The following is a 27,586-nucleotide window of genomic DNA, read 5'->3' on the forward strand; positions in this document are numbered from 1 at the left end:
GAACATTGCAGATTATTACCTTGATTAGATATTCTCTCTCTGAATATTAATAAGATTATTTAGGAACACTACTGCATTCCTTTTGCAGCACAATCCCCATATGAGAATTTTCTACACATAAAAATCTATATTTAGCATTTCTCTATGCTGCCTATAAGCAGATAATGGAAGGTCATAGAAAAATTTTTGGCCCTCTGGGAAATCAGAAATTTGCAGCAAAATTAGACTACCAGCCATGTTCATGTCAGACAGTCCCATATATATTTGGCCAAAATCCTTCCAGAAATTTTGCAATTTATATTCTACCAAATATATATTAAACAGACTTTTGGGCACCATTGAGGGAAACTGTCAACAACTGGCAGGGAGAGGAAGAACTAAGGTTTCAAGACGACAAATAAAGCAAAGATTTCTGTAAAATGAAAATTCTTAATGAAACTAAGGAAATCATCTCCCATTTAAATGCTCAAGTAAAAAAATATACAATTAAAAGAAAAATTCTGTACCAGCTTTTTTCTTTTCGTATCAGAAATGCAATCTAAAATCTTTCCCAGTAATTTTGCAGAAATAAAATAATCCAACACTGAATACTCATTCTCAAAACAAACTGTTCATAGACTTAGAATATGTAAAAGTTCTGTTGTTTCAAAAGTAATCTCATTCCTTGCTTTAATCTTTTTATAATGGTACCCTTAGCAGTTTCCCCAGGATTCAAACAAAATATGAAGTTTGAAGGATTCTTTAAATTAGAAGATAAAATATGAACTTACCCAATAATTTTTAGTTCACATATATTGTATATATACATTCTTTTTTTTCAATTGGTATTCAATCTGACCTATATTCATAAATCCAGATGAAAACATCTGGCTCTGGGAAACAACAAATGCTGTTGTAACACTAGTAGTATAAGCATTAAAATTATGGTTTTATTTCAGATTTATATCCAAAATCTTTCCCGAGCTTGCCGCAGCTTTGAAATCATACCTCAATTCATCAGCAACCAATACCTACAGATATTTTTTAAGTTATGAGAACACTCACCTTGCTGTCTCCCTCCACTCTGCATCCTCTCCTTCACGCCAACAGATTTCATCAAGCTCAGTAAATAGATCATGAGGAATGTGTTCCTCATCATCATCTTCTGTTCCAAGAATAAACTGCACCCTTTGTGATGGGGTATCTGGAGAAAAATTAAAATATCATGTCCAAGACACCAATATTTTTGCCCTGAGAGAACAAATTTTATGAGATTATCCAGATGTTTTCATGCATATGAAAACTGCTGCACAAAAAAAAATTACAGCTCTGCTGTAAGAACATCCATTTACACACAAACACATTCAGATTGAGATCTCTTCATTTACTGTAGTTGTCAAGTCCACTTTTTAAAAAACTCCTCCAAGATATAACCTGATGTATAGGAACAGGGTCTATTGGAAGCTGGAATGGTACCTCCCAGACAAAAAAAAAAAAAAAAAAAGACACACAGAAAGCAGCACAGATAAAGCTGATAAAAGTCTTTTACTCCACTGTTAGGAAAAACCACTTTGCCACTTCATAAATCTACATCTGCAGATCCATTTCAGATCACAAAACTAGAATACTAAATGTGAAATCTTTTCTGTAGGAGAAAGAAGCCAAATGAAACCTGCCTAATGTGAATATACAATTGCAGACTTGACCCTTGCCCCTTTGTTAACTCTTTCTACTTGGCTGGGCTGCTTGAAATACACTTCTTAATCTGTCCCAGCCTCCTCATTTTATTCTTGCTGTCTCTGTCTTCTCTTTCAATACTGTTACTGACTCATTTTCTTCATAACCTTTCAGCACAGACAGCTAAATATATTTCCAAAGACATACTATTATTTTTTTTCACTCAAAAAATTCACAGAATTCACAGACCATCTTAAAGTACATGTATATTCAATGTTCATAGCTCAAGTGCTGTATTAAAAAAATCCTATATCCAATTTGCTTATTTAAATGCAAATCTCAAATGAACAGACTCTGATGAAATGTAGTTTCCCTGGCAATACATAGCTGCTTTTTCTGCTAATGTATTTTAGAGTTCCAAAAGGAACCAAAAGTCCTTTGTGAGAGCTGAGAGAGGCCAGGCTGCCAGTCAACTGAAAAACTGATTATCCAGCAGAAGAGCTCAGTGACTCCTTGAACATTGTCTAAATGAAGTTCAGTCCTACAACATATTTGTAAGACAAGCTTCCATCTAACAGCAAAGAGCATCACTGCACAGGGTCCTCAAGCTCTTTGAATTTTGGAAAGAAATGAGATGATAGCACCCATTGAATGCTAATTAAAGAGAAAACACAGCTCTGATCCACATGAATTAAATGGGCCACTGACACAGAAAATTAAATTCAGCAATAGAAATACCTTTTTGATAGCAGCACTAAACTTGCTATAGCAATGAAACACAATACATGACAGTTTTCACTTGAGGTCTATTTGCTTAAAAAGAGTGTACAGATACAGAACAAAAGTAAAGAATTTTTACTCCTTTTACTCCTTCACAAAGCAAGGAAATTAAACCCAAGGAGAAGTACAGGAGAGAAGGAAGAGAGATATGGACTTGGGTACTACAAAGCACCAGAGGATAGAACTGCAGGGGATATAGCTAGAGGAATTACTTTTGATGACTCACTGAAGAACAGCAAGAAACTCCTCCACTTTACCCTGTCTTTGCTTTCTCTTCTCTCTCGCTATTTAGTCCTCTTTTTTCCTTAAAACCATTCTACTTTTTTTTAATCTGAGACTAGAAAGTACATTCTAGTTAAGAAGCATGCAACTTCTTAAGACTAATTTCCAGGACAAAATTCAATGAGATATGAACTTAAAAAGGATTAGTGCATATGCCTACAAACAGAACATGGAAAAAAAGTTACTTTGGTAGGGAGCTCGACTTAGCTAGATCTGAGAAGCAGCATTGCCAGGAACATCCTGCACTCTTGATAAAACCAACACTAGAAGCAATCTTGATAAAATCAGCACTAGAACTGATTTACAGCAACTGCTACTGTTAAGTAATAAATGAGCAGTGCTGCAGAACAGAGCTGCAGCTTTGTGACAGCTATGATCCTCATGCAAATACATGCTTTCAGCGTGGGAAGGAAAGCAGAGGATCAGAAATCTTGAAGTCAGGTGAGTAGTAACAAGGAATCACCTCACTGCAGTAATTTGCTCTTCCTGGGTCTTCTGTGTAACGAGCTACTTGACTGACAGGAGTGAATCAGAATCTTTTAGGTTGAAAAGACATCTAACATCATCAGGTCCAACCACTGATCAAGCACTGCCAAGTCCACCACCAAACCACACCCCTAAGCACCACATTTAAAGAAATGACGAAATATGCACTAAATTAACTTCTTCTTTGTTAACAGAGCAGTAAAAAACCGTGCTGGATTCTGTCTTTCTTTACTGCTGTGATTTCTATTGGTATTTGAAATGTGCAAGTCACAGCTCCATCTTCAGACAATGAGCTGGAAGATGAAAAAAAAAAGTTATCATTTTCTTTATGGTACAATAATTTTATTTCAAGGACAAGACCATACAAGATGTAAACAATAGGAAAATTATAATTAAAACAACAGATATGTTGGTTCCACTTATAAAACTGAATTAACAGGACTTTTCATGAGCAATGCCAGATAGATTTGGCTCATATTCATAGGAGTTATAAATACCAAATATGTCATTAATATGTTATATAGAAAATTAGTAATATGTGATTCAAAATCAGTATGGAAGAATACTTCAATTGCTGACTGTCAAACTGTGATAACTTAATCCTCAGTGCAGAAGCATAATATTTGCAAACTAGGACACAATGTTTTCTGTATTCTAGGCAAACAGAAATTGGCTTGAATATTATTTTTGTCTATCCCTACTTTAAGTAGCACAGCCAGCATAAAAAAAATAACTTCATACTATTACTGCTGTTTCTAAAAAATAATAAAAACAATCTAGATTAATCTTTTTTAAAAAATGAGTGAGACTAATCTTTTACAATAGTATTTCTGTCACTGTAGTTGTTTTATATCAACTATATAAATATAGTTGATATATTATTTATATTCAGAGTTATCAGAAGAAATATGAATTTAAAGTTTCACAATAAGCAGTTGATGACTCTCCCAGGTAACTAGTCCACCACCAGTTCAGGAAATCCTCTACAACCAGTTAGAACTGGGTAAAAAGGCTGGTACACAACAGGGACAGGGGTACCATCGACAAGCACTCCTACTTGGCTAATGAGCAGTCTCAGTCAGGAAAACTGAAGTACCTTTGTGTTTGCTGTGGCTCCCCTCTGTTTTATCCCTGGCTTTCTCTGGGCTTGTGCTCATTTCATACATGCAGAACTAGCATCCAAACTACTTCTGATACCTCAAATTCATTTCATGCTTGCAAATTCTGAGTATTCCACACTTAAAAATCTGGCTAATTCCACTGGTCTGATAAAAGGGTAAAAATGAAGATTTGGTGGTTAAGCTACTGCTGAACACACAAATTCAAAGTGGGATTCAGAGCTGCAGAAAGGGAGTGACCCTGCAGAAACCTGACATATTGATCTATATTATGACACCTTGGAAAGTCAACAGCATCGCTAAAACAAATGCAAGATGTGGGCACAGACATCCCAAAACAGCAAATTTAAAAGACAGAATTTCTAATAACCTAATTCCCATAGGGAAACATGAAGAGCTGCTCCCTGGAACAGTGCTGAGTGTCAAATAGTGTCCCACAACACCATCCCACCTGGCAAAACACAAATAGAAAGGAATCATAATTGGCATTTCCCCCATTTAAAACATCCCCAAGTGCAAACACAACTCTGGGTCAGGGCTGCTCCCTCTTGCCTAAGGGAACAAGGAACAACTAAGGAATCAAGACTTGGTCTGGGGTAACAAAGGAGGATTGCTCTCAGTCCCTTCACATAAATTCAGGCCAACATTCCGTTCCACTATACCAGTCGGAGAAATCCACATCATTTCAGACAAATATTCATCATCCTCCTGCTTGCACTCACCACAGAAGTGGTGGATGGGGACTCTCCCCTATTCTCATTCCTTTGTAGATTGGACCCTGCCCTCAGCAATCAGTTAAGATAAGGATCACAAATTTTATTTTTTTTTTCATTAGAAAACTTAGTAAAAGTTAAAACTAAATTTGCATTGCTAAAGCTCACATAAAATAGAAAACAATCATACAGTACACTTCTGAAAATCTCTTCACAGACCTCAGAAATCACAGGTTGGGTTGGGAGAAAGTATCCCTTTGGTTATTGTCTGGCACTTGATCCCTATAGCTACAATCTGCTTCAAGAAACTATCCCAGCATTTTCTTGACATGAATTATTTCCATCAACCCAGGGCTATGACAAATAATCATATCTTTTGGATTTGACAATATGGACAATTCCCAAGCTTTAACTCTCTTCTTTTTGCTAGATTCTTAAAACTGCAGTTATGATACATTATTTTAATCCAGATTTGCAGCAATCTGTTCCACAGCTGCCCAGAAATTCAAATTTCTGAGTTCATCCTTCATCATACAAGCCTATAGTTAAGAATAGGTGAATTCTCATAACAGCTACATTCTTTACAAATAATTAACTCTACCCTGCCAATATCCCTTCAGCACTTGAGATTAGGTACCAAATATATCCAGTTGAGTCTTTTCAATTTACTTCCTTCAGGTTCTTATACCAGCCAAGAGAAGCCTTGGTTCTACTAACCAAGAACAGCTTTGCAATTCACATTTTTTTCCTGCATTTACCTTCAGGGAGTCCTTCCCGAGCCGTGTGCTCTCCTGTGTCAGGCTCGCCTCCAGGGCTGCTCTGCTTGCCTTGCCACATCCAATATCATGAATTACAAATTTAAGCCTCTTTAAAACTAGAGATTACTAAATCCAGATTTCTTAAAAGAACAAACCAAACCTTCCACAGCATTCAATAGTGTCTAGTCATGCGAGGCTGTAATCAAACCCCAGCTCTCATAGCTGTGTTCACTTTAACCCTCAACAAAATCTAAAACCCTCAACAATCAAAAAAATAAAGACACCCTGTTCAGAGCCAAAGTCTTCCTATTCCACCATTTTAAAACAGCTACTTAAATATCTTTAACTGATGAATACCAAAAAGCTGTTTCATTGGTTACAGGCAAACAACAGGCATCAAAAAAGCCACAGAAAACTGCCACTAAAATCCACATGCACACAAGCAAGTGCAACCCCACCAGCCAAAGGGAAATCCTCACCAGGCTTTCAGTGCCACCACGACCCACGGCACTGATGGAGCCTGGTGGCCCTGCAGCTCACAGGGGCTGGCACCCATTGCCCTCACAAGCAGCACCAAGGAGATGCCCCAGGCTAGAAACAGCTTTTTTTTTTTTTATCAAATTAGTTTTAATTTGCATCAATTCCCTAATTTAATTCACAAAGCAGTCACAATACTTTACCCCACAAGGAAAACTGTGGCGAAGGGGAGCCTAAGGCTGAAATGAAATTGGGGCTTTAATTACAACAGCAGCACTTTAGCTGAGAACAGTAAACCTCTCCAGAAAAACAAATAGTACTACTGCACTTTTAACTAGACTGGATAAATTCACTGAATTTCTCCTGCTCTCCAAAAAGAAGAAACTTAAGCAACAAGACAGTGAAAACCTAGGCCACTGAAATCACTTAGCTTACAATTTTTACTACCCAAAAAAGCCTCCCAATGAGCAAACCATTTAATCTGCAAGTTGTGCATTTTACAGGAAATTCATTATGGCAAAATGGAGACATATTTTACAACCTCATCTCATTAAGAGGCAACAGACAGGGAGAATCAGGTGTAGGGAAAATAAAACCCAAACCTGAGTGATGGACCTGTGCCCCTAAATAACAGGACTCATTCCACTAAGTACATATTTTGCATATTATTTGCCTAATTTGGAGTTATCTCTGAATCTGTACACTGAGAACATTTGGGTTATTTTTGAAAAGTGACAGTAGGAGATGAAAAAAAAAAAAAAAGTTTATGAGCTAATGTCAGAATGTTCTAAAAATTTTATTCTCTACAGAAACCTTCCCAAAAAGTAGCTGGTACAGCTTTCCCAGACAGGATTCAAAGAGATTACCAGGAAGCTTCCCCTGTTGTCATTACACTGACTAGAGGTTTTCTACTCATGCTGATACACAGAAAACACTTAAAGAAATTGTTTTTTACTAGACAGGAACCTGGTGGAACCACTCCACATCGGGGTCCACACAGCCTCACAGCACAAGGTGCCCTGCACAGCCCTCTGGAACAGTGATAGCAGAGCAAGATCTGCACAGAAAAAGTTATAAATTATACAGTTATAGACTATGACAAAAAAATAATGCTTTATCCCATGCTGGATTAACTGAGCAGTGTGGAGCACTTCATGTCTGAATATTTCAGGTCTTTACTTGTTCCAGAATCTCTATTATTCAGTTGTTGGATCTTTTGCTTTTATTATATCTCCTTTCATACTTCACTGCTTCAAAACACTGCTAATTTATTCTCTTGTATCATAAAAATCCTTATGTATTTTTCTGACTTACTTCAAAGCACTGTTTTCTATCAGTTGGTCTCACAGTGCTTATTTTCTCCATCTTTTCTTCTTGCACCTGCTCATCAAAATGTTTTTTCTTTCCCCTCCTCCCTCACAGTTCCCAAGCATACAGCCTTTTACTATTTGGCAGAAACGCATTAAAAGTTGTCGATAGGAAGATGGAGCTAAGCATTTCTGCTTGTTTAATTAAATCAGAATGATTCATAAATTAAGGGACTAGTTTGCATCTACTCTCTCAGGTAATGCAGTCCCTCATATTAAGTTATGCATCAAAAAAAGGAAGTGCATTTGTCTTCCTTTGAGCTTCCTTTGATTCTGGTTACTGTTGGAAACTAAGTCATGGGGAAGAAGAGCTAAAAAGCTTATTGAGGCTTAGTAGGTTCAGATTTAGTGTGGGAAGTATCTGTTGCTCCCTCTGTGCAAATAAAGCATAGAAAAACGATGCCTATATTCTCTCTAAAGGCAAAGCTTCTCCACAGGCAGCACAACAAGCTGTCTGAAACTCCTGTAAGGAAAAACCACAGTAAAAGAAGGAGGTGGATATAGACTACTATTAATCTATCTATTCTTTTTTCTGCCTGTCCTATATGTGCTTAACCTCACCATCACTGTAGCATTTTAAGATTTGCCTTCATTAGGCAAATCCCTTTCACTCTTGTCTGTAGAACGCCATATTTCTGCCTGGATGGACAGATGTCAAAGCTCAAAATCTAGTTCACTGGCCAAACTTCCAGGAGTCAGATAGACAAAGGGAAAAACCCTCAAAATTTACTATTCAGATAATTATTCAGGATGAAAAGCCTGGATATTTCCAGATTGGTGGTTCTATTTTTGGATTATCTGAATTGCTATCAACCAAGCACTTTGAAGAATATCTTCAGCAGTAGGAATCCAGAAAAGATTTCCATGTTTCTGACCTGTAACTTGTCTGTCAAGTGACACCACTTACACACACCATTTAACTGGTAGCTATAATACCTTTAAAACCGAAAATGTGACTTAAAAAACTGCAGCTCTGTAGTCATTTCTTCAGGTACACCAGAGGACGAGTGCAGTGAACATCAAGTTAAAAATGCGCTTCAAAACTATCTTTTTTTCATATTACTGCTATTTCACCCTCAGAGATCCTTTGAGCATAGGCTGATTTAGCTAACACAGAATTATGTTGAACATTGTATTTTATAGTATGCACAAATGTCAAAGAATATTAAGAACAGATTCACCCAGTTAGTTTCTTTTTTTTTTTTTTAAACTTTTGACATTAAGAAGGACACAAGCCTAGGTCTCCAGAAGTTGAAAGAACAGAGTGAAGTTCTCAGCCAAAATGTGTCACATACTGGCACTTAAATAAAACCAGATGACTCAACAGAAGACACTGTTTCATAGTTCAAGATATCTCACTTCTTGGCTAATGTAACTTTCAATTGTTTCTTTTTAATCTGACTTTATATGTATATATGCATATTCTTTTTGAAAACTGTTTTAATAATTTATGAACTTTGTTTTTTTCCAAGAAACTGGTTTCAATATTGTATTGGGTCTTTGTACATTTGAAATCCATTCCAGACAGAACCACCACAGCCAATTTTTTCTTCACTGTTCAGTCTTCAAAACATAACTTGTATCTGCTAAGTTTGAAAAAGTCTTGACTTTGTTTTACTCTCAATATAATAAACCATTGCACAAGATTTAAGAATTTCAAGCTCTAATCATCACTTGCAGTACGCTTGCTCAAAAGCTTTCCACATACATAACACAAACTTCTGATTAAAAGAAAGTCTTATAATTACTATCCTGTAACCTGAAATTACACTGGCACATTTCTCTAACGATTGAAAAACACACTAGCAAATTGTTTTCTACACACACACTTCCATTATATTTTAAACTCCATAGCCTTGGACATTTCATAGCATGCAGTTTTCAGTTTTGAACAGCACAAAACTTTGGTGTTTGGAGACAAAGCTTAACTAATTTATTAATGACTACCTTCTCTTCTCTGTAATGTTTTCTAACTTAAAATTTTGAGAACTTTTGGAGTCTCATATCAGGTTTGTTTACTGAAAGTACTTTTCCTGTTTACTGTTTCCCTGCTTTTTCCTCACATCCACAGTTAGCAGGTTCATGTTACAATGGCACATTTACAGTGTCATATTAGGAAAATTTGAATCTGATAAAGCACTGCAGCTTCGGTAACATCAACATTACTACAAAACTAAATGTAAAGGACCACAACTCTTCTATGCTGCATTTTAGGGGCAAATACTCCAGAGCCTGCCCTGAGGCAGCAGGTGCCATAAAGAACTTCCCCCCTCAGTGGTGGCTGCAGTCTGTGAGAGCACTTAGGAACAGTCTCCCACAGTGCTCCTTCAGAGCTAGAAACTACTGAGCCTTCTCATCTACAGACTGCCACTGGCTGCTGCCCATCAGTGGATTTGTTCACGGGAATGAATCACCAGCAGAAGCTCTGGTGGATTCTCCAGAACTCTGCTCTACTCATGTCCAAGTGGTAACAGGACAGAGTATGCGTAATCATGCTGACGTTTATTGAAGACATATCCAAAAATGAAATTTGTCTTACCAAAAGGAGGAGATTCTCTCCCATCTTCTAATCCCGAATCTCGCTCTCTGTCTCTCTTTCTGTGTTTATGCCCGCGGTGCCGATGGCGCCGGTGACTTTTTCTTCCACCCAGTGGCACGTGAACCCCAATGAACAATGTTCGATGGCCTACAGGTAAAAAAAGGTACCTTTGAGAAAGGAGCTATGGCAACACAACAACAATGTAAGTAAACTTAATAGGATTAATGGCATAATTCTTATGATAATTTTGAAGTTATATAACGTTGATTATTCTAATGTTAATAGTCATAACAGTATTGATTTGAATCATGATGATTAAGCATCACAGATACACAACCCCTTGATACAGGAAGAAATCCCAGTACTGAAGTCCATATGATGCAGTGCCAGATATTTTCTTTTTTCCTTCAAAAAAATTTGCATCTTTGTATGTGAACTTTCATTAAAGCCAGACAGGTGTTCTGTTAAATGTCTTCCAAAACAGTAATATGAAGAGACACATGGATCTCTTTGGATTGAACATTTGGTAAAGTTGCTGTTTGCTTTATGTGTACAAGAACTTTACCAAATTCATTCCTATTTATGAGCCAAACATTGACAGAATTCTTGTGGGAAATTCACTGAATAAAAAACAAAGAAAAATTATAAAAAAGAAAGAAAAAAAAAACAATAAAACACTTTGTAAACAATAGCAAAAAAATCCCTATACAACTTTACATGCTCACATCATAAATACATTGCTGGTATCTTAGGGTGCTTTAATTTCTTCTTTCTTCTTTTTTTAAATACATAAGCAGGTATGTCTTGCATGCCTGCTGCCTTCAAGCCTGATGAATTTTATGTTGCTGATCAAGCCCACAATATTTAGCTCTCTTGCTGTGTGGGCTAACAGGATCAGAGCACAGTAAAGCATTTAGAAGGGGGAGAGCACAGCAGAAATGTGCAGAAAGAACCACTAACCAGAACAAATGGGAAAGGAAACATGACTCACTACAGGCAGGTCTCCTACATTTACTCAGCAGAAAGACATAGTCCAGATTACTCATCTCAAATAACATTATTTTCTCCTTGAAATGAACATAACACAGCTCATGGATAATTGCTGCTTTGCTGCAATCATTCAGCAGTGTCAATCATCTGAAAAAGGTCAAGAACACTAAGCTAAGGTAGCACGTGATCTCTAATCCCATGGAGACAGAAAACACAGCGAGGCAGCGTGTGTCACAAAATATAAAAGAAATTCAACATTGACAGGGATTCTCTGCAGAGGCAGAGTCAAAAAAGCTGGAGAAAAGACTGGACACCACAGTAATTACTTCCTTAACTTTGATCCATGTAGAGGAGACTAGAAAGCAGAGACACCAATTTTTGAGAGACTTGTCTTGCAGAATCGGGAGCTTTTCCTAAAACAAAGTCCACAAGTTGAAAAATATTTATTTATTTATTTAACTATTAAATACGTCTTTCTTCTTGCTTATTACATTTAACCCAATAAATGGTTTCAAGTGCTGCCTTTTGTGTATTTCAAATGCATTGCAGTCAGTAGTGCATGGCACAAAGAAAAATTCATTAAAAAGATACTGAAGTACATGAGTAATGCACTACTTTTACATTTCTTTATCCCCTTTTTCAGACAGAAGAAATAGCAAAACAACATTTTGAAAGGAATGGCTTAGCCTTCCTAAAACTTTAGTAATTTCCAGAGGTGCAAATAGATTGCTTTTTTAATTTAGTAATTTGGTACATTCCTGCTGATTTGTGATAGAAGTTGGCATGCTTAACCTAGTTTTCTCCTACATCAATGATCAGATTGTACCTGCATCAGGAAATGCTGATTGAGACTCACATTTCAATTAATTTCCAGGGCTGAAACCAGTACTTGAGTCCAGACTGTTCTTTATTCAGTACACTGGGATACAGTGCCAGAACATTCATGTGTGTGTCTGAATGCCACAGCAATTTTCCTTACACAGACACAATCAGTTCACACTGAAAAAAAAATAGGAAGCTGGAAACTAATATAGACATCAGGAAAAAGCAAAGTGTATTTTACTCTACACTCGGTAGGTGTGAACCTACTGAGACCAGCAGAGTCCTACCTAGACATAATTTCAATAAACACGCAGAGGAAGGTAGGTGCTTGTAACCAGGTTCTGACAAATACGAAGAAAAGAAACTGAGAGGGGAAAAGCAATAGCTTCCTACTGAATAATCATAGAGCAAAAAGCAAAAACTCTGAGAGTTAAGTAGTTCTGGTTTATTAAAAGATCAGAACTGTGGAGCAAAAAAGAGACCATCTGGGAACAAAAGAGTAATGAATTCTAAATTGCTGACAAAATGACAATGAATGAGAGAAGCAGCAAAAAAAGAAAGAGGAAATACAAAAGAAATCCAATTACTGTATTACCTTACTTCAAGTAACCTTTTCATGGTAGGTATTATGAACTAGAGCCCAGAATGTAATGTACATTTTCCTGTACAAAGTGTCCAAGGCATTATAAAACCAGAGTTTCCAGAGAGCCCTCTAAATTTGCCAGGACTAGAAGGTCAATCACAGACAGACCAGGGCAGATATTAGGAAAAGCTGACTAAAATTTCTAAAAAGAAAGGGCATCTCTAATAGAGAAGTCAGGATCAACCAGGATATCCACTACCAAGGATACCCTTATAGATAATAAATGATACGGGCATTTCTTTAATTTATCTTTAAAAACTTTTTTGTGTCTTTTATTATTTACTTCATCAGGATGTCAACTAAAAATGACTTAATATTGCTCAAATATTGTAAAATAATTCTGCTCTGCCATACATTTTCACAGCGCTTAGCTCAATTAGATCATAATTTCTCATTCTTGGCAAGGCTACAAAAACACTAAGTATGGGAAGTATGGGAAGTATGGGAAGTATGGGAAGTTGTAACAACTGAAGATTACATCAGGGTACAAACCACTGACATCAGGTACAACCTAACAACAATTCTCACCCAGAACTGGCACGTGGTTTAAGAGGTGAGCATAACAGATTGCTCTCCCTACCAAAAGAAAATTGTTAAATTTGTTTTTGTGTCTGTATTAAAATTGTTTTTGGAAGAATGGGAGGCACTGGGGCAAAAAAATCTGTGCTCTTAGCATTCCATTAAAAATATCTTAATTCCAATAAATTAAGGGAAACATTTACAAATCCTTCCTCTCCATCTCCATTTGGTATGTCACATCACTCAAATAATTGCAATGGGATTTCCAGAAATACCTAAGTCATCAAGCACCATCAGCTATAATGGGTTGTGTGTTTTCAGAGCTTTAGAAATCCCACTACATTTCTTTTTCTTTTCATTTATTTAATGCATAAGATAGGTAACTAGGATAAGCTTCTGGCTTTAAAGACCCAGAATGCCAGGTTCTGAAAATCATTTTTAGATGTTACTTCTGTCATTCTCAAGGGATATGCAAAAAACAATTGCTATTCTGAGCCTGTTTTTTTGGATTATTAATTTGCTATTGGGTTCTTAAAATAAATTTAAAGTGTAAGGAATAATTTCTCCTTTGAAACACAGCAACCCAAAACAACACTGCTACTTAGATTTTATTCTTAGAAATGTCTCTGTCAAACGCATTCATATTAATAATGTATGTTTCATATCTGTCTTTTCTAGGGCAATGAATTCATAGCTCTACAAACAGAAGACACTTACAGCACAATACCTTTTTTTCTTCAAAAGTTTAGGGAAGATCCTAGTTTTTCCACATGCTTATATGCACTTTTATCTATCTCAAAATTAATTATAATTAACAGGACTCCTTTTAAATATTTTATAATGTAATTTGGATTTAATGTAATCCTGTAAAAATTAAAAAGAATGCTTTCTAACAAGGGTTATTATTTCTTCAATCCTTAAATTCTTTAACTCAAGAAGTATTTTAATGTTTTGAAAGTAAACCACAAGCTTCTTATACTATAAATAAATACATATGAACTAATTTTGTATTCTAGGTTTTGTTCCCCAGCTATGTGCAATTTGATTCAGAATAGTCTTTTATTATAAACAATCTTTATACAGTTTACCAGTGGATGTGTAGTTTTGTATAAAGGTCATTGCAGAGCAGACAAATTCAGCACATTGCATTTCTTTATAAGCTTTCGCATTGTAAATAATCTGCGTTTTACTGCATTTTCTCAGTGGGTCTGTTTTTAAAAATTATTTTCTCCTAAATCCTAATAGTGGAGGTACTAATGCTTGTGTTCATATTTCACTTTCCTAGCAGCACATCTGGAATAAATCAACATTTGAATTCAGAGTATGTTTTTGCAAGAACAAAGTCACAGTCTTTCCAAGATAAAATACTACTGATGCCAATGTAAGGTTAATAGAAAAACTCAGGAAGACCAGATAAATCCTATGACTCACTGATATGTAAGGCAATTCTGACTTTTAAAATTGTAACATAAATTAAACACAGCATAAACCATGGAGAAGAGCCTCTTTCAGCATGGAAATTCTTTCAGGTCTCCATGTTACATCAGGAATGTGGAACTCAAGTAGGTACTTTACAGCTTCTCAGTGAACCAGCCAAGTCGGTGGCAATTGTGTAAAAAAATGACTGTCCTGGATCTAATCATCCATGAGCACCAGATGCTCAGGGTACATGTGCTTGTGCTGCCTTCCACCTGGGATTATCTGACTCTGCCTGAGGCACCTGCTGACACCAAGGCTTTCAAATCCCTGATCACAGGCATGGAGGGAAGGGGCAGCTAAGGGAACAGATGGGTCTTGAAACACCTCCAGAAAGAGTAAAGGCAGGCTTCTGTGACCTCCTGAGGAAACACATTGCAAAGGCAAGATGCCTTGAGACAGAATCCTCCGGCAGTAGTTCAAGCCAAGTCTCAGCTGACTGCTGACCTCAGCAGGATCACGGGGGTTTCGCCTCCCCTGGAAAACGCTCAGTGCCTTGAAGCCTCTTGTATGCATTGACAGCTAGAGTATATGAACCAAATGAAATTTTTCATCTTCTCAAAAATGAACAGTGAGGTAGACAGAAACCATCACAGAAAACATCAGTCCATGCAGGGTTAAAAAAATTTGCCTTCCTCCTTACAGGAAAGAAAATTATTATGGTGAATTGTGTAGGAGTAGAGAGTACATGACTCATGATTCGTTATTGTAGTGCAGCAGGGAGGCAGAGCTGGAGAAAAAGCAGAAAGGACAAAAGCAATCCTTCCTAAATCAACAGTTTCTGTGGTTATGGTTTGCCCAAAGCCCATTTTTCGCTTTTTTGCTGTGCCATAATTTGGAGGAACTGACAAGAAAACCATCAAAATATTTTTTAGATTATACATGTAATTTATATTCTAGGGTAGATTATAACAGAAATTATATAGAAAAAAAAAGATAAAAACAATATCCCTGACCCAAGATAACGTTAAGGACACATTGAATATGGAGGATAAGAGCATCTCACTGAAATCATTAAAGCTGACCTTTTAAAGAGCCTCAGTAATTCACTGCCCTCACAAAAATATCTTGCATTTTAACAAAAGATTTTTCCAGATTGTAGGTGGGCTAAAAAGTATTTTTTCACCAGTGCTTATATTTCAAATTTCCCACATTACTCCAGAGGAGTCCAGAAGTATTGTATGTATGGTTCTATCACACGATCAGGACCTTGCCAGACAAAAGGAAAAAAGCCAGCAGACACAGAATATTAAAGGACCTGCTCTGATATACCACTTTTTCACTGATGGAGAGTGAAGCTGTGGTTATTGGAGAGAAGAATTTGACCTATATTTCTAAATTAGCAACAAGCTAAAAAAAATTTTAAAAAATAAAAAATCAACCTCAGTACTTGTACAACTGTGTGTTAAAGAAGGAATGTTTCTGTCTTCTGATGCTGCAATTTATCAGCTTTCACCAATAATGGCATATTGGTTTATGTTAATTTCATCTCGGATTTCACAAAGTGAAGTATTTGAAATTATTAGTCCCTACAAATACTGAAAAGTTTCCTGTCTGTGAAGCTCAGAGCAAATTCAAACCAAATTCACAACCAAACCTTATCATCAGCTAAAGATTGCAGTGTCCAACCTACACTGCGGCACTTTCCATTATTTCATTATTCATAATTTCAAAGAGATTCTGTGAACATATCCTTCAGAGTTACTCATGAATCTTCAAGGTGAACCACCTCCTCACTAACACAGAAACTGCTGAGGAGGGACAACAGGAGCGAAGGGATCAAACCAGGTGACTGCCAAGACAAAAGAAGAAAAGTGAGATCTCAAGGAATATTGAATTACATGGGAAAAAGAAAACAAAACTAGATGAGAGTCACTACGGAAACACGTGCCTTAGGAATCACTAATGGAATAAGCTTGAGTATGTGATACCTGGTAGGCAACAAAATGAAAGAGCAACCTTTCAGGTACAGACTAAGCCAAATCATTCTCTGACTCTGCTTCCACAGCTTTTATTGTTCCCATCTAAGTGCAGCAAACATTGCTGCAAGGAGCACGAGTGAGGTCAGAGTGAATGTCAGGATGAGCAGGGCACCCAAGGGAAGCCCAGGCCAGGAAGCTTGGAGCAGGGCATCTGTACTGACATAGTAACAAATTATTTGAAGTAGGCTGTAGCATCCTGGGAGCCAAAGGGAAGGGAAATGTTGCTTGATGCTCCTGTCTGACCAAGCAGAGCCAATGTCTGACTTGCTTCTACATTGAGGCACAGGTGAATCAAGGCCAGGTTATTAAAATTTATATTGTTTCAGTCCTATGACCTGCTAGATCCTATTAATTTTCAGGTAAATAATGTCAGTGGCAGACAGGTGTGTTATGATGTTATTTCTGCTAAAAAGGTCCAGTCTCTGAGAATAAAAGGCTACTTAAAATACTTTAGCCACTCAAATTTCTACTAAGCAATAACATATGGAGGTTATCATTTAATCGCAATGAGCTTTTTCATACATTAACCCCAACAGTATATAATCAAAATTTAATTTAAAAAAATTTAAATTATTGTCACAAGCTAGAACAAATCTAAAAAGGAAAAATATAACTAAAATAACTATTTTTAAAAGGGAATAATTAAATACTCTGGAATGTCACATTTTCTGTTCAGCATCTACTATCAAAATTATCCTTCACGCACATTGTTAATTGCAAAATATCTCTACAAAATTTAAAATTAGCTTTTGATTTATTAAGTTTAAACTTCAGCTTCTGCATCAATCTGTGTTGTACTAGTGATATTTTTAATATAATTAAATTTAAGTGGTTTTGTGATTTTCAGTAAGCAATCCATATAATCTGAATTTTGTCAAAAGTGTCAGGAGACATATTCTGATGTACTGCAATGCATATACTGTACAGTGTCCTCAGAGATATAAAACATGGCAAACTTGATTTCCCCTGAGGCAAATTTCCCCACACCACTTAGGCAGATTAAATGAATGAAACATAAAAAGCTAAAGCAAAATCGTGACTCCTCTGAATCAAGGATTGTTTTGCAATTTTCTCCAACAGAGACAGAATTCATCCCTAATTCATTCTTGAACCTTCACCTAACAATCTGATCTCCATCCATCTCCCTGTTGAAGCTGCTTCTCAAAGCAGTAACACCCCCAGTAGTTCTGAAACACTCTCACAAAAATCCTGCAGCTGAGGATGGCCATGGAGTGGTCACTTTCCCTCTCAGTAACACGGTGGGCATAAGGAACAGACCTTGGTCAGAGTGTATTTAATGTCAATCCCCTTGCATATCTACATAGTCCAAAAGTCTCAGCATGTGACCTGAGAATATCTGAGATCTCCAAGACAGAGCAATCCAAGTATTTTTGACCTATGAGATAAACAGTAGGTGTATCCATCAGATCAGAAAGCTGTTCTTACTGACCATGCATTGAAGCAATGGCAGATAGCCAGAGCCAACTCCACGGAATAAGCTGAGAGCAGCTGTGGATGTGCACATCTGTCCATGGAAACTTGCCTAGCTGCCAGGCAGGTACATGTACAACATGTCCTTTTGCAATTAAATACTTGAGCACTCAGAATCAGTGCCAAATTCTCTTTCAGGAATTCCACCACTGATAAAAATGAGAGCACATTTATTTCAGTAGGATTTTTGTCTGGACACATGTTGAAAGAAAACATGCAAAACAGGTGATTATAACCAGGGAATATAATATCTTTTGCTTTTATAAATGTCTTTCAGTCCTTCTATTAATGCAACAGTCAGACAAATGACCTATTCAATATTAGTGACTGATCCTGACTTTACAACTCACAAAAAAATTAATTACATGGAAAAATAATTCATGCTGAAAATCCGAATGCCAAAGCTCTGCAGACAATTCACCTCTGAAGCACTACCAAACTTAAGTAAAAAGATACAGTTTGAAGTACTTACTGCAGGTACTGGCACTAAGATCAGCACCACATCTCTTCTGTTCCCTCTGCAGTTCCTGTCATATGTTCCCAAACTTTTACTATACTGCTCAGGGAAAGAAAATACTGATGTAGAGAGACTGAGGCAAAAATCTATTCTCGTGTCTCTTCTTCGAGGCAGGATTAATCATCATATCTTCATGCTTTCAACAAGAAATGTACTTGCAGTATACTTGCACAACGACTGCCTAAAATATGCAAGTCCAAATATTTGCTAGGCTTTGAAATTTTAAATGGAAATTTTAGTACACATTTAAATCAGTATTTCTGAAGTTCAAATGTTGAGAATATAAAATTTAAGAAAAAAAAAAGACAAAATACTTATAATGATAAGATTTAATACGAAGTTGAATACTGTTCAGATGTTCAGATTTAAACCTGTAGTTCTTCATATGAATTGCAGTTTTTGAAATGGTGCTGACATGGTGCCATTGAAACTTATGCCCTGGCAAATCTAGTCTTCCCTAGAATATTCAGTAACTAGCTATTTACATTTTTAAAACATAAACCCAATTAAATGCCTGTCAAAAAGCTAATTACATAATACATATTAATAGTCTGATAATATTATTTTTCTAAGGTATGCAATTAGCACCTGATTATTTAATTTTATATTTCATAGCTGTTATGTCATTAGAAAAAAGGCACATTTTTCAGCAGAACCCAACACAATGTACAGTGAGTAAGACAGACATTTGTGAGTCACATTCACTGTTTCCAGGGGGAGAAGTGCCTACATGTACTGCAAAATAAATGGACATGCTATTAACAGCAACTGGATATTAAAATCTGCTATCTCTTCAAAACTTATTATGTCACTTAGTATTTTTGAAGGTAGTGATTATCTATTTAAAGACAACCTGATCTGAACTTAGAGTAAGCATGAAATTTTTCTGAGAAAGCTAACTGCATTATGAAGCATTGATTCTACACTGAAAAATTGTTTTCTTAGAACATCATGAAACAATAAGACTTTATTTTTAATAAAAGCAGATTTATTTTCTAACTGCAGAATTTTTCAATATTTGAAATTTAATTCAATTTAAATTGATGGAAAGATTGTGGGAGCATCACTGCCATGTTCCAATTTCTATTGATAACATCCTAAGAGCAGATCTTTAAAATAGTATTTTCGCTGATATTTCACAGGAGCAACTCTACATACATAGGATGGTAGGGAAAAAAATAATGAAAAACAGTTCTTAAATTATGTTCCATGTAGTCACATGCAGAACATCACAGTAACTCTGGCAACCTTAATGCTTCGGTCTATTCATGTGACTGAGCTTGAAGATGTCATTCCCCAGAAAGCTGTCCATTTTTAAAATGCCACCTTACCATCATATACAATATGACTCAGCAAAAGGATATTTTTGTGGGTAGACTCACCCCACAAAAGCTCTTTGAGTCAGTACCATTGAGAAAGGGAGACAGGGAGCTCCCACTCTTTTATTGGGTGTTTCTCTAAGGACACCAGATACAATGGTTTCTCTTTGATCAAGGACACAATCAAGGGACTGATGACCACAGATTCGATGTGAAATTCAAAATAGCAGGTTTTGTGCCTAAGCCCAAAACCGTCATTGCCAGCCTGCCCCAGTGGTACTCTTACCCCTGGAGACACCACAACTCTAAATGCCACCCTGAAACATCCTACCTGAGATCTATCCTTACACACCCAGACTTCCCCTAGACTGAGTAGAGAGCTACCTACCTCATCCATGCCCCACTGCACAGCACCTAACATCCTTCTGTGGGAGACAACATCACACAGACACTGCCAGGCCCCTCTCAAATGCAGCTACCTCTGCTTTTCCAGGGAGGCATTGCTAAAGGAAGTAGTAACAGAGAGTTGCTGTGTACCATTGGTATTTCAATGAAATCATCAGTATGGACAACATGTATCAGAGAACACAAAGTTCATACAGACAGGGAAAAAAAATAAAAAAAAATTGATGAAGTAATCAAGGCATTTAGAAATCTCAAGTTCCTGCACAGCTGGAACTACCTCATTTTAAACCTGAAGCAGGGAACTTTTCAGATGGAGGATGTTGATCTTAGTATTTCTTTTGGGCTAGTTCAGGTGGATCTGTGTGACAAAGACAGGAACCTCCATGTCCCCTCTACAAGAAGCTAACAAAATCAGCCAGTTCCAGTCTCAGGAAAGGGATATCATATGTGAAACAGAAACTCATTTTCATCACAACTGTGACTTGGAGGCTCATACAACTCAATACAAGAGTTAAAGTACTGTAGTAACCAAAGTTTGGGATACCAAACAAACAGAAATGCAACTGACTCATTAGAGCAGTATCTAAACCATTCTCACAATTTCTCACTTTCTTGTACATGGTCAAATTAGGTGGTTTCTGCAGTAAATATCAGCAAATATGTATCCAATCTCTGACACTCCAGAAATGCTTTTATTCAGTTGAAGATGTGGCTAGGAAACTACATGAGGATTGTAATGCAAATGCAGAAGCCTTTATGAGTACTAGGTCAGCAGTCCTGCTTGCATTTGCATATTGGAAAGCTTGAAAGACTTATCTAAAATCACACATGCATATGCACAGGACTTGACCATAGTAAACTCCTTCCACCATCATCTGTTTCTGGACACCGCTGTGACAAGAAAACAGTATTTCTTTTTAAAATAAATGATGAGATTTTACTCTCTTGTCTCTTTTGCATCCCTGCTCAAGTCAGATTACACATTAGAATTACATTTTAGTACTTTCAGAAGTGACAATATAAAGCACAGAAAAATCATCCCTCACCTTCTAGATCTTCCTTTTCAAAATGTGTCTTGAGAATGGAGCGAGTTCCACCTCTATCCACAACAGCCTCTTCATCATTTCTCTACAAAACAGAAAAAAGGACAGACAAGCTACTTTTCATTTGGGAACTATTGGCAAGATTGTATAGTACTAGAAAACAAAGATATTTTTAGTATTTCATTATTAACTTTTCTGACTTAGGAACAAAAAGGGGTTTAAGAATTAAATTTTACTTGTTAAATCTATTTCTTATGCATCAATTTTTACTGAGGTATGATTACAGCTAACTTTGACATGTAAAACTTCCCCTGGTAAAATCTGCAAGATGGTGAGTAAACACTGGTTACTGGAAACCAAGAAAAACAAGAGCCAATAGGACAAAAGGAGATGAGAGAAGAAATGTCTGATCAAGGCAGCTTTATTCTCATGCACATTAAGAAAGGGGATGCACATTTAGTTTTGTCCTTAGACCAGGACCTTGAGGTACATGCAGAATTCCCTAATTATTAATTACTAATTACTAAGACTCCTTATATTTTGGCAAAGCTAGACAATAATACTTAGTGACAATATGGTAAGAAATAAAACCAACACCACGAAAACAATTGGCTTCACTTAGTGGTGAATTGCAAAGCTTTTGCTTTTCTTTACAAACACCAAGCTGAATTTAGTATAAAGGGAGGCAGCATACACTAATAGCAGAAAACAGAAAAGCTATTCTTCCTCAGGAATATGTACTTCATGTTTAATTTTACACTGTAGTCACATATGCATTGTAACTGTGCTCTCTGCTGAACTGTAAATGTAGTATGTGATCAATTAGTGCATTGTACTCAGGCTAGGTAAGGTACAGCAATTAGTGATTTTGTAATTTCTGACATGAAGAAAAGAAAACCAACTCATTTCCTTGAACAGAAAAATTTTTTGGGAGTTCAGCAACAAGACACTAGATGCTGTGCTAAAATGAGTTCACTACAAGTTTGACATCACTTGTGAAAAAATCCAGCTGCTAAATAGAGTGTATATTGCATGAGTGGTTCCATTAAATTATGAAAAATGATGAGTTATACAAGAGTATCAATTAATATATTTACTTGTCATTAGTAGAGGGGTTTTAGTAAGTGATATTAGAACTAGAACCACTTGATTTTGGTATGTAAAACTGGTATCTTAATGCAAGTCTGAAGCAAGGGGTTTTAAATACCACTGTTACATGATAAATATACATCTACATATAGAATGCAATGGAATATACTAAGAAATTAAAGTCTTTGAGCACCTCTCTCTTTAAAGATCAGATGCCTCAGGCTAAAGGATTCACTTATATAGCTGGATGTGGTGCATTCTGGATGTGAGTTTTTGTTTCAGGCTCCTTTCTTTTTTAAAAATAGCTGTCACGCTGTAGCTATCTTACATAGAAAAATCCTACAAATGTGTCAGCACCAAGCATCTGGGCTGTTAAAGAAAGAAAGACCAAGTGTTAAAATGTCTTTATTAGAGCTTTCCCACAGATAATAGCACATAACTAAAATATGACAATAAGAAATGGACTTCTATTAAAACTGTTTTGGTTTTTAATAATTTAGAATTAGCTAATAACCCATTAAGATGTCCCAGGAAAGTAGAACTTTGCACAAACCATTTGATCATTTTACTAAAATGAATCAATTTTAAAGGAGTTAGACTTAACAATGCCATGCCCTGGGTAAGTGATTAGACAGGATGTCAAAGGCCAAGTATTAGAGCCATATCATAAATAATGCTATTCTAGAATAAGACATTCACATTAGAAACAAAGCAATGTTAGGGAAAATTTACAATGGGGAAAATACTAAATTGCTGGACAGTTTAAAGCCTTTACAGATTATCTAAGTAAATTAAATACAAATTAATTCATTAATATTTATCAAAATATGCTCATACACTTTGACTTCTCCTTTCCCATGTGTTCAATTTTCAGCTTCTGGCAGTATTTTACTTCTCTGCCTCCTCTTCCTGTAATGTCACAGCAAGTCTCAGCCTTGCCTCATTCTCAGAAGTGGGTTTATTCCATTAATATTACAGGGAAAAACAGCTTAATTGGGAGTACTGTGTTGTTAGCAATTCACTTGTCAAACTCTGAGCAAAGTCCAATTAAACAGGCCTCGCACTGAACGTGCTGACTTCCCAGGGAGCAGCATGAAAGCCACCTCGCATTTACCCCTACAAGAGCTATTCTGCATTTACTCTAGAAGTCATCTCTGTGATTCCTGTACTGCCCCCTTGGAGGAGGAGAGAGGTGAAACAAAGGTTCATTTGTAGTTTAGTGCTTAAATTCATTGGGCGGTGAGGTCTATTGCAATACAAGTAAAAACAGATCCCACTCCACTTTCCCCTGGATGAATAGAGACTGAAAAATTAATTTCAATTAGTAATGCTCTGCTTTTTATTAGAATTTAAGGAAAACTATGAACTTATTATTTTTAAGTGCTGCAATAAATGAGAGTTTGAAACTGAAAGTACAGGCAAGACTAACCATTATACAGTCATGGAAGACAGAATTCACACCAACCAAACTCCACACTAACATCCTCAAAGCCATGAAACCACTGCCATTCGGCCCATCAGGTTTCAGCAGGTTCAGAATAAGGCATGAAAATTAAATGCTCTTCCTTGCCATGCCACATTTATGTCAGAATTCTACCACTTCTTCCTTTTACCCATTTGCAGATGATGAAAGTACAAAAGTTTAGGACTGGAGTATTGAAACCATACAGATATACTGCAGCAGTCTGCAAACAAATGTGTGGACACACTGACCATGTGCAAGTCCTTGGAACTGTCCATTATTGCAATGAGTTGCTTGCTGAGTCCAGTGAACACTGTGGTCTACTGCTTAAAGCATGGAAGAGGGATCCAGGAAGTCCCCGAGCGCTAATCCTGGATCTGCTACTGACTTGCTGTGTGGCCTTGGAAAAGTCACTTAATCTCTGTGCCTCAGCTTCCCCATCTGTAAAATAGGGATAATAATACTTACTCTACCTTCCTCACTGGGCTGCTCTGTGCAAAAATAAATCTTCACAGCATTTCAGAGCTGAAAGGCACTACAGAAGTGCCAAGTCAATCCATTTAAGAAATTTTACCAGTGTGAATAGATAATGACAGGAAATAAGAAACTGATAAAAAATATTAAGACATAAACTTTTTTTTTTACATCAAACCAATGTATATTAATAACTTGTAATAATTTTACATTGCACAACTTCGACAAAGATACATAAGAATAAATGTACTGCAGGTTTTCCTGACAGCCTAATTTAAGAGCAATGCTGGAGAAGCCAGTGGAATTATATTTCAATGAAGCTATAATCAGAAAGCAATAAACTTGTCATAAATAATCTAACATTTCACTCTCAATTTCATAATATTTGTTAATATCTTATGGGTTTACATAGTCATCACTCAATAGCTGATCTAAAATTTATTTCCCTACAGTAATAAAATACCAGCAAACACACAGTAGAAGAAATAATGTGTCTGAGAAAAAATAGCAAGGAAAAGCCAAAGCTTTTTACATGGAAATCACAAGCTCCTTAGAGACTAGAGCCCAGCAACTCTTCTCAATCCATGATTTTTTTCATCTCTTACATTTTCCAAATGAATGTTGGAATGACCTTCACCATGCAGCAGCTGAAGCTGCATGTATTTCACAGGAAAAAATCTATTTAATGAAAGTCTAATAAAGACAGTTGTTACTCTACTTGTCTCTTCATACTACAAGTCCAAACACAGTGGCAAGTACAGGAAGTCAGACAGTAGAGTCATCTTCTGCATGCTTTACATTGCAACCACATTGCACTGAAAATATGTATTTGAAGTTGACCAAATAAGAGGAAACAAACCTTCAAAGACATTACTTTTTGGTAAGTTGTCACAGAGGAAGGTCACCATGAGTCCTGGATTTTCAACCCTTAGGTAAACAACCTGCTTATCAGAGTACAAAGTGAGACTACAATTGTTGCCAGGAATTTTAAGTGGATTGGTTAGAAGGAATAAAAAGGCCCATGAATTAGAAACCAAAACCAAATGCCTTAAGTGGTCTTTCCACCTATGTATTGATCAAGTTCACCACTTGGGATATTTCAATAAATGTCAGAATATTCAACTATAAAAATGACCTCCTGGAAAGCCTCCCAAAGTGCCCCTCTTTAGCTATGACACAGCCCTAACTACAATGCGTAACAGGTTGTAAAGAGGCTGATCCTTAGCCTGCCTCCTCCCAGAACTGCGGACTGCCCTTCCACATTTCAGAACAACTTAACTGATGAAAAAATACACTTTTAGAAAAACTGAGAAGCATCATTTTATGACAGATGTTTATGTGTCTTTTCAGTTACAGCTCTTACAAACTGTCTATCCTTTCATCACATTGTAGATGACTGGGTGGAAAGAAAAAGGAAATTTACTTTCAAAGGTGGATCCCTACAAAGGCACATAAACCTATTTAAATATGTATGTGCTAATGTAGAAACATACTCTTGCAGAACTTCAGTACATTTCTAGATGATGGAATTAGGACATATTCTGCATCTTCTGGATGACAACAAGGTAGACTGAAGTCCAGGTGGCAATATTTGAAGATATCTGTACAGGTATTATATGTATTTACTACAAGAGAAAAATCAATAGATTCTCTTAAAAGACACTGTTGCATACATCATAAAAACTACTTGGACACTGGGCATACATTTACTAAAGATCATCTGTGTTGATCACTACAGTATATGAAATATTAGTATAACAATAAATATACATTAGGAAACAGGAAAATAGGACAACAGGGACGTATTAAATACTTGCAAAGCATATGTCTCACTGTCTTGCCCTTTGCAGGTTCATTGATCCACTAATAGGAATATCTGAATCTAATATATTTTGAGTAGATGAGTCAAAATGGATAACACAGAATTTTTTTATTTTACACAGAAAACTACAATTCTTTTTTTTTATCCTTCTTTTTATCTAATTTTCTTCATACCTGGCTACTTTTATTTTCTGTCCTGATATTTGTTCAGTGTTTTCAATAAACTGGATGATTGTTTCCCTCTGAAATACAATGCAAAAACCAGCTACAGAGAGTATTAATATTCCACTTTTTTTTTCACAGTTTTTAAGCCTCTCAGTCAAATCCTCTCCATTTTTAATTACATTCTTTTAATTTTAATTACGTACTCACAGCATAAATCATATCAACATAATCATAAAGAATATTTTTTTCAGCATCTTTCTGTAAAATATATAACAGAGCAGAAGCCATTTTGATTTTTCACACACTACAAATTATGCATATGACACACCTGCTGACTCATAAGGAAAATAATCATGGTATTAATTGCTTCTCCATATAAGCCCCTTATTCATGATTAGACAACCTACATAATTCTGAAATGCCATCTGGAACTCAGGAACACCTGTCAGCATAAAACATGAAATACTGCCTTCCTAAAAACAATTGAAAGCTGTAATGTTGTGCTGCTTTTGGCTGGGGTAGAGTTAAGTTTGTGTGCAGTGGCTGGTAGGGGGCTGTGTTTGGGTTTGTGCTGAACACAGGGTTGATAATACAGAGATGTTTTGTTATTGCTGAGCGGGGCTTGCACCGAGCCAAGGCCCTTTCTGCTCCTTGTACGGCCACACTGGAGAGGGGCTGGGGGTGCCTGGGAGACACAGCTGGGACAGGTGACCCCAGCTGAGCAAAGGGACATTCCAGAGCACATGGCATCATGCTCGGTGTATAAAGAGAAGGGAGGAAGGAGGAAAGGGGGCAGACATCTGGAGTGCCAGCATTTGTCTTCCTGTCACCATGACCTGCGATGGGGCCCTGCTCTCCTGGAGATAGCTGAACACCTGCCTGCCCACAGGGAGCAGGGAATGAATTCCTTGTTTTCTTTTGCTTGTACGGGAGACTCTCGCTTTCCCTATTAAACTGCCTGTATCTCAATCCATGTGTTCTCTCACTTTTACCCTCCTGGTTTTCTCCCCCATCTCACTGGTGTGGGAGTGAGCAAGCAGCTGCATGAGGCTTGGCTGCTGGCTGGGGTTACACCATGACAAACATATAATTTTTTTCACTTATTTTATATTACCAATAATTACATATGCTTAAAAGATGGAATGCTAATATGTTCATTTTGGTTTATACATACTATCATATTGTTAGCAGT

The 27,586-nt window shown here is 36.7% G+C and overlaps 1 protein-coding gene across 9 annotated transcripts in view; it reads right to left on the minus strand.

Annotated features, from left to right (window-relative positions):
* The window catches only part of SLC4A10 (solute carrier family 4 member 10), a 171,431-nt gene that overhangs the window by 69,552 nt on the left and 74,293 nt on the right, over positions 1-27,586 (minus strand). For 6 of the 9 annotated variants that reach the window (XR_004498203.1, XM_015634508.2, XM_015634507.3 and 3 more), the window contains exons 2-4: positions 21,387-21,468; positions 10,177-10,323; positions 1,045-1,183 (exon numbers count right to left, since the gene is read on the minus strand). Coding sequence is in view for 8 of the 9 variants with exons in the window: in XM_015634508.2 (XP_015489994.1) it covers positions 1,045-1,183; positions 10,177-10,323; positions 21,387-21,468 (368 nt within the window). In the remaining variant the exon portion in view is untranslated. Of the gene's footprint in view, positions 1-1,044; positions 1,184-10,176; positions 10,324-21,386; positions 21,469-24,185; positions 24,376-27,586 lie in introns of all 9 variants that reach the window. The other 3 variants (XM_015634510.3, XM_015634509.2, XM_015634511.3) reach the window with 1 other exon arrangement.

This window comes from Parus major, chromosome 7 (assembly GCF_001522545.3).
Source record: "Parus major isolate Abel chromosome 7, Parus_major1.1, whole genome shotgun sequence".
NCBI classification, from domain to species: domain Eukaryota; kingdom Metazoa; phylum Chordata; class Aves; order Passeriformes; family Paridae; genus Parus; species Parus major.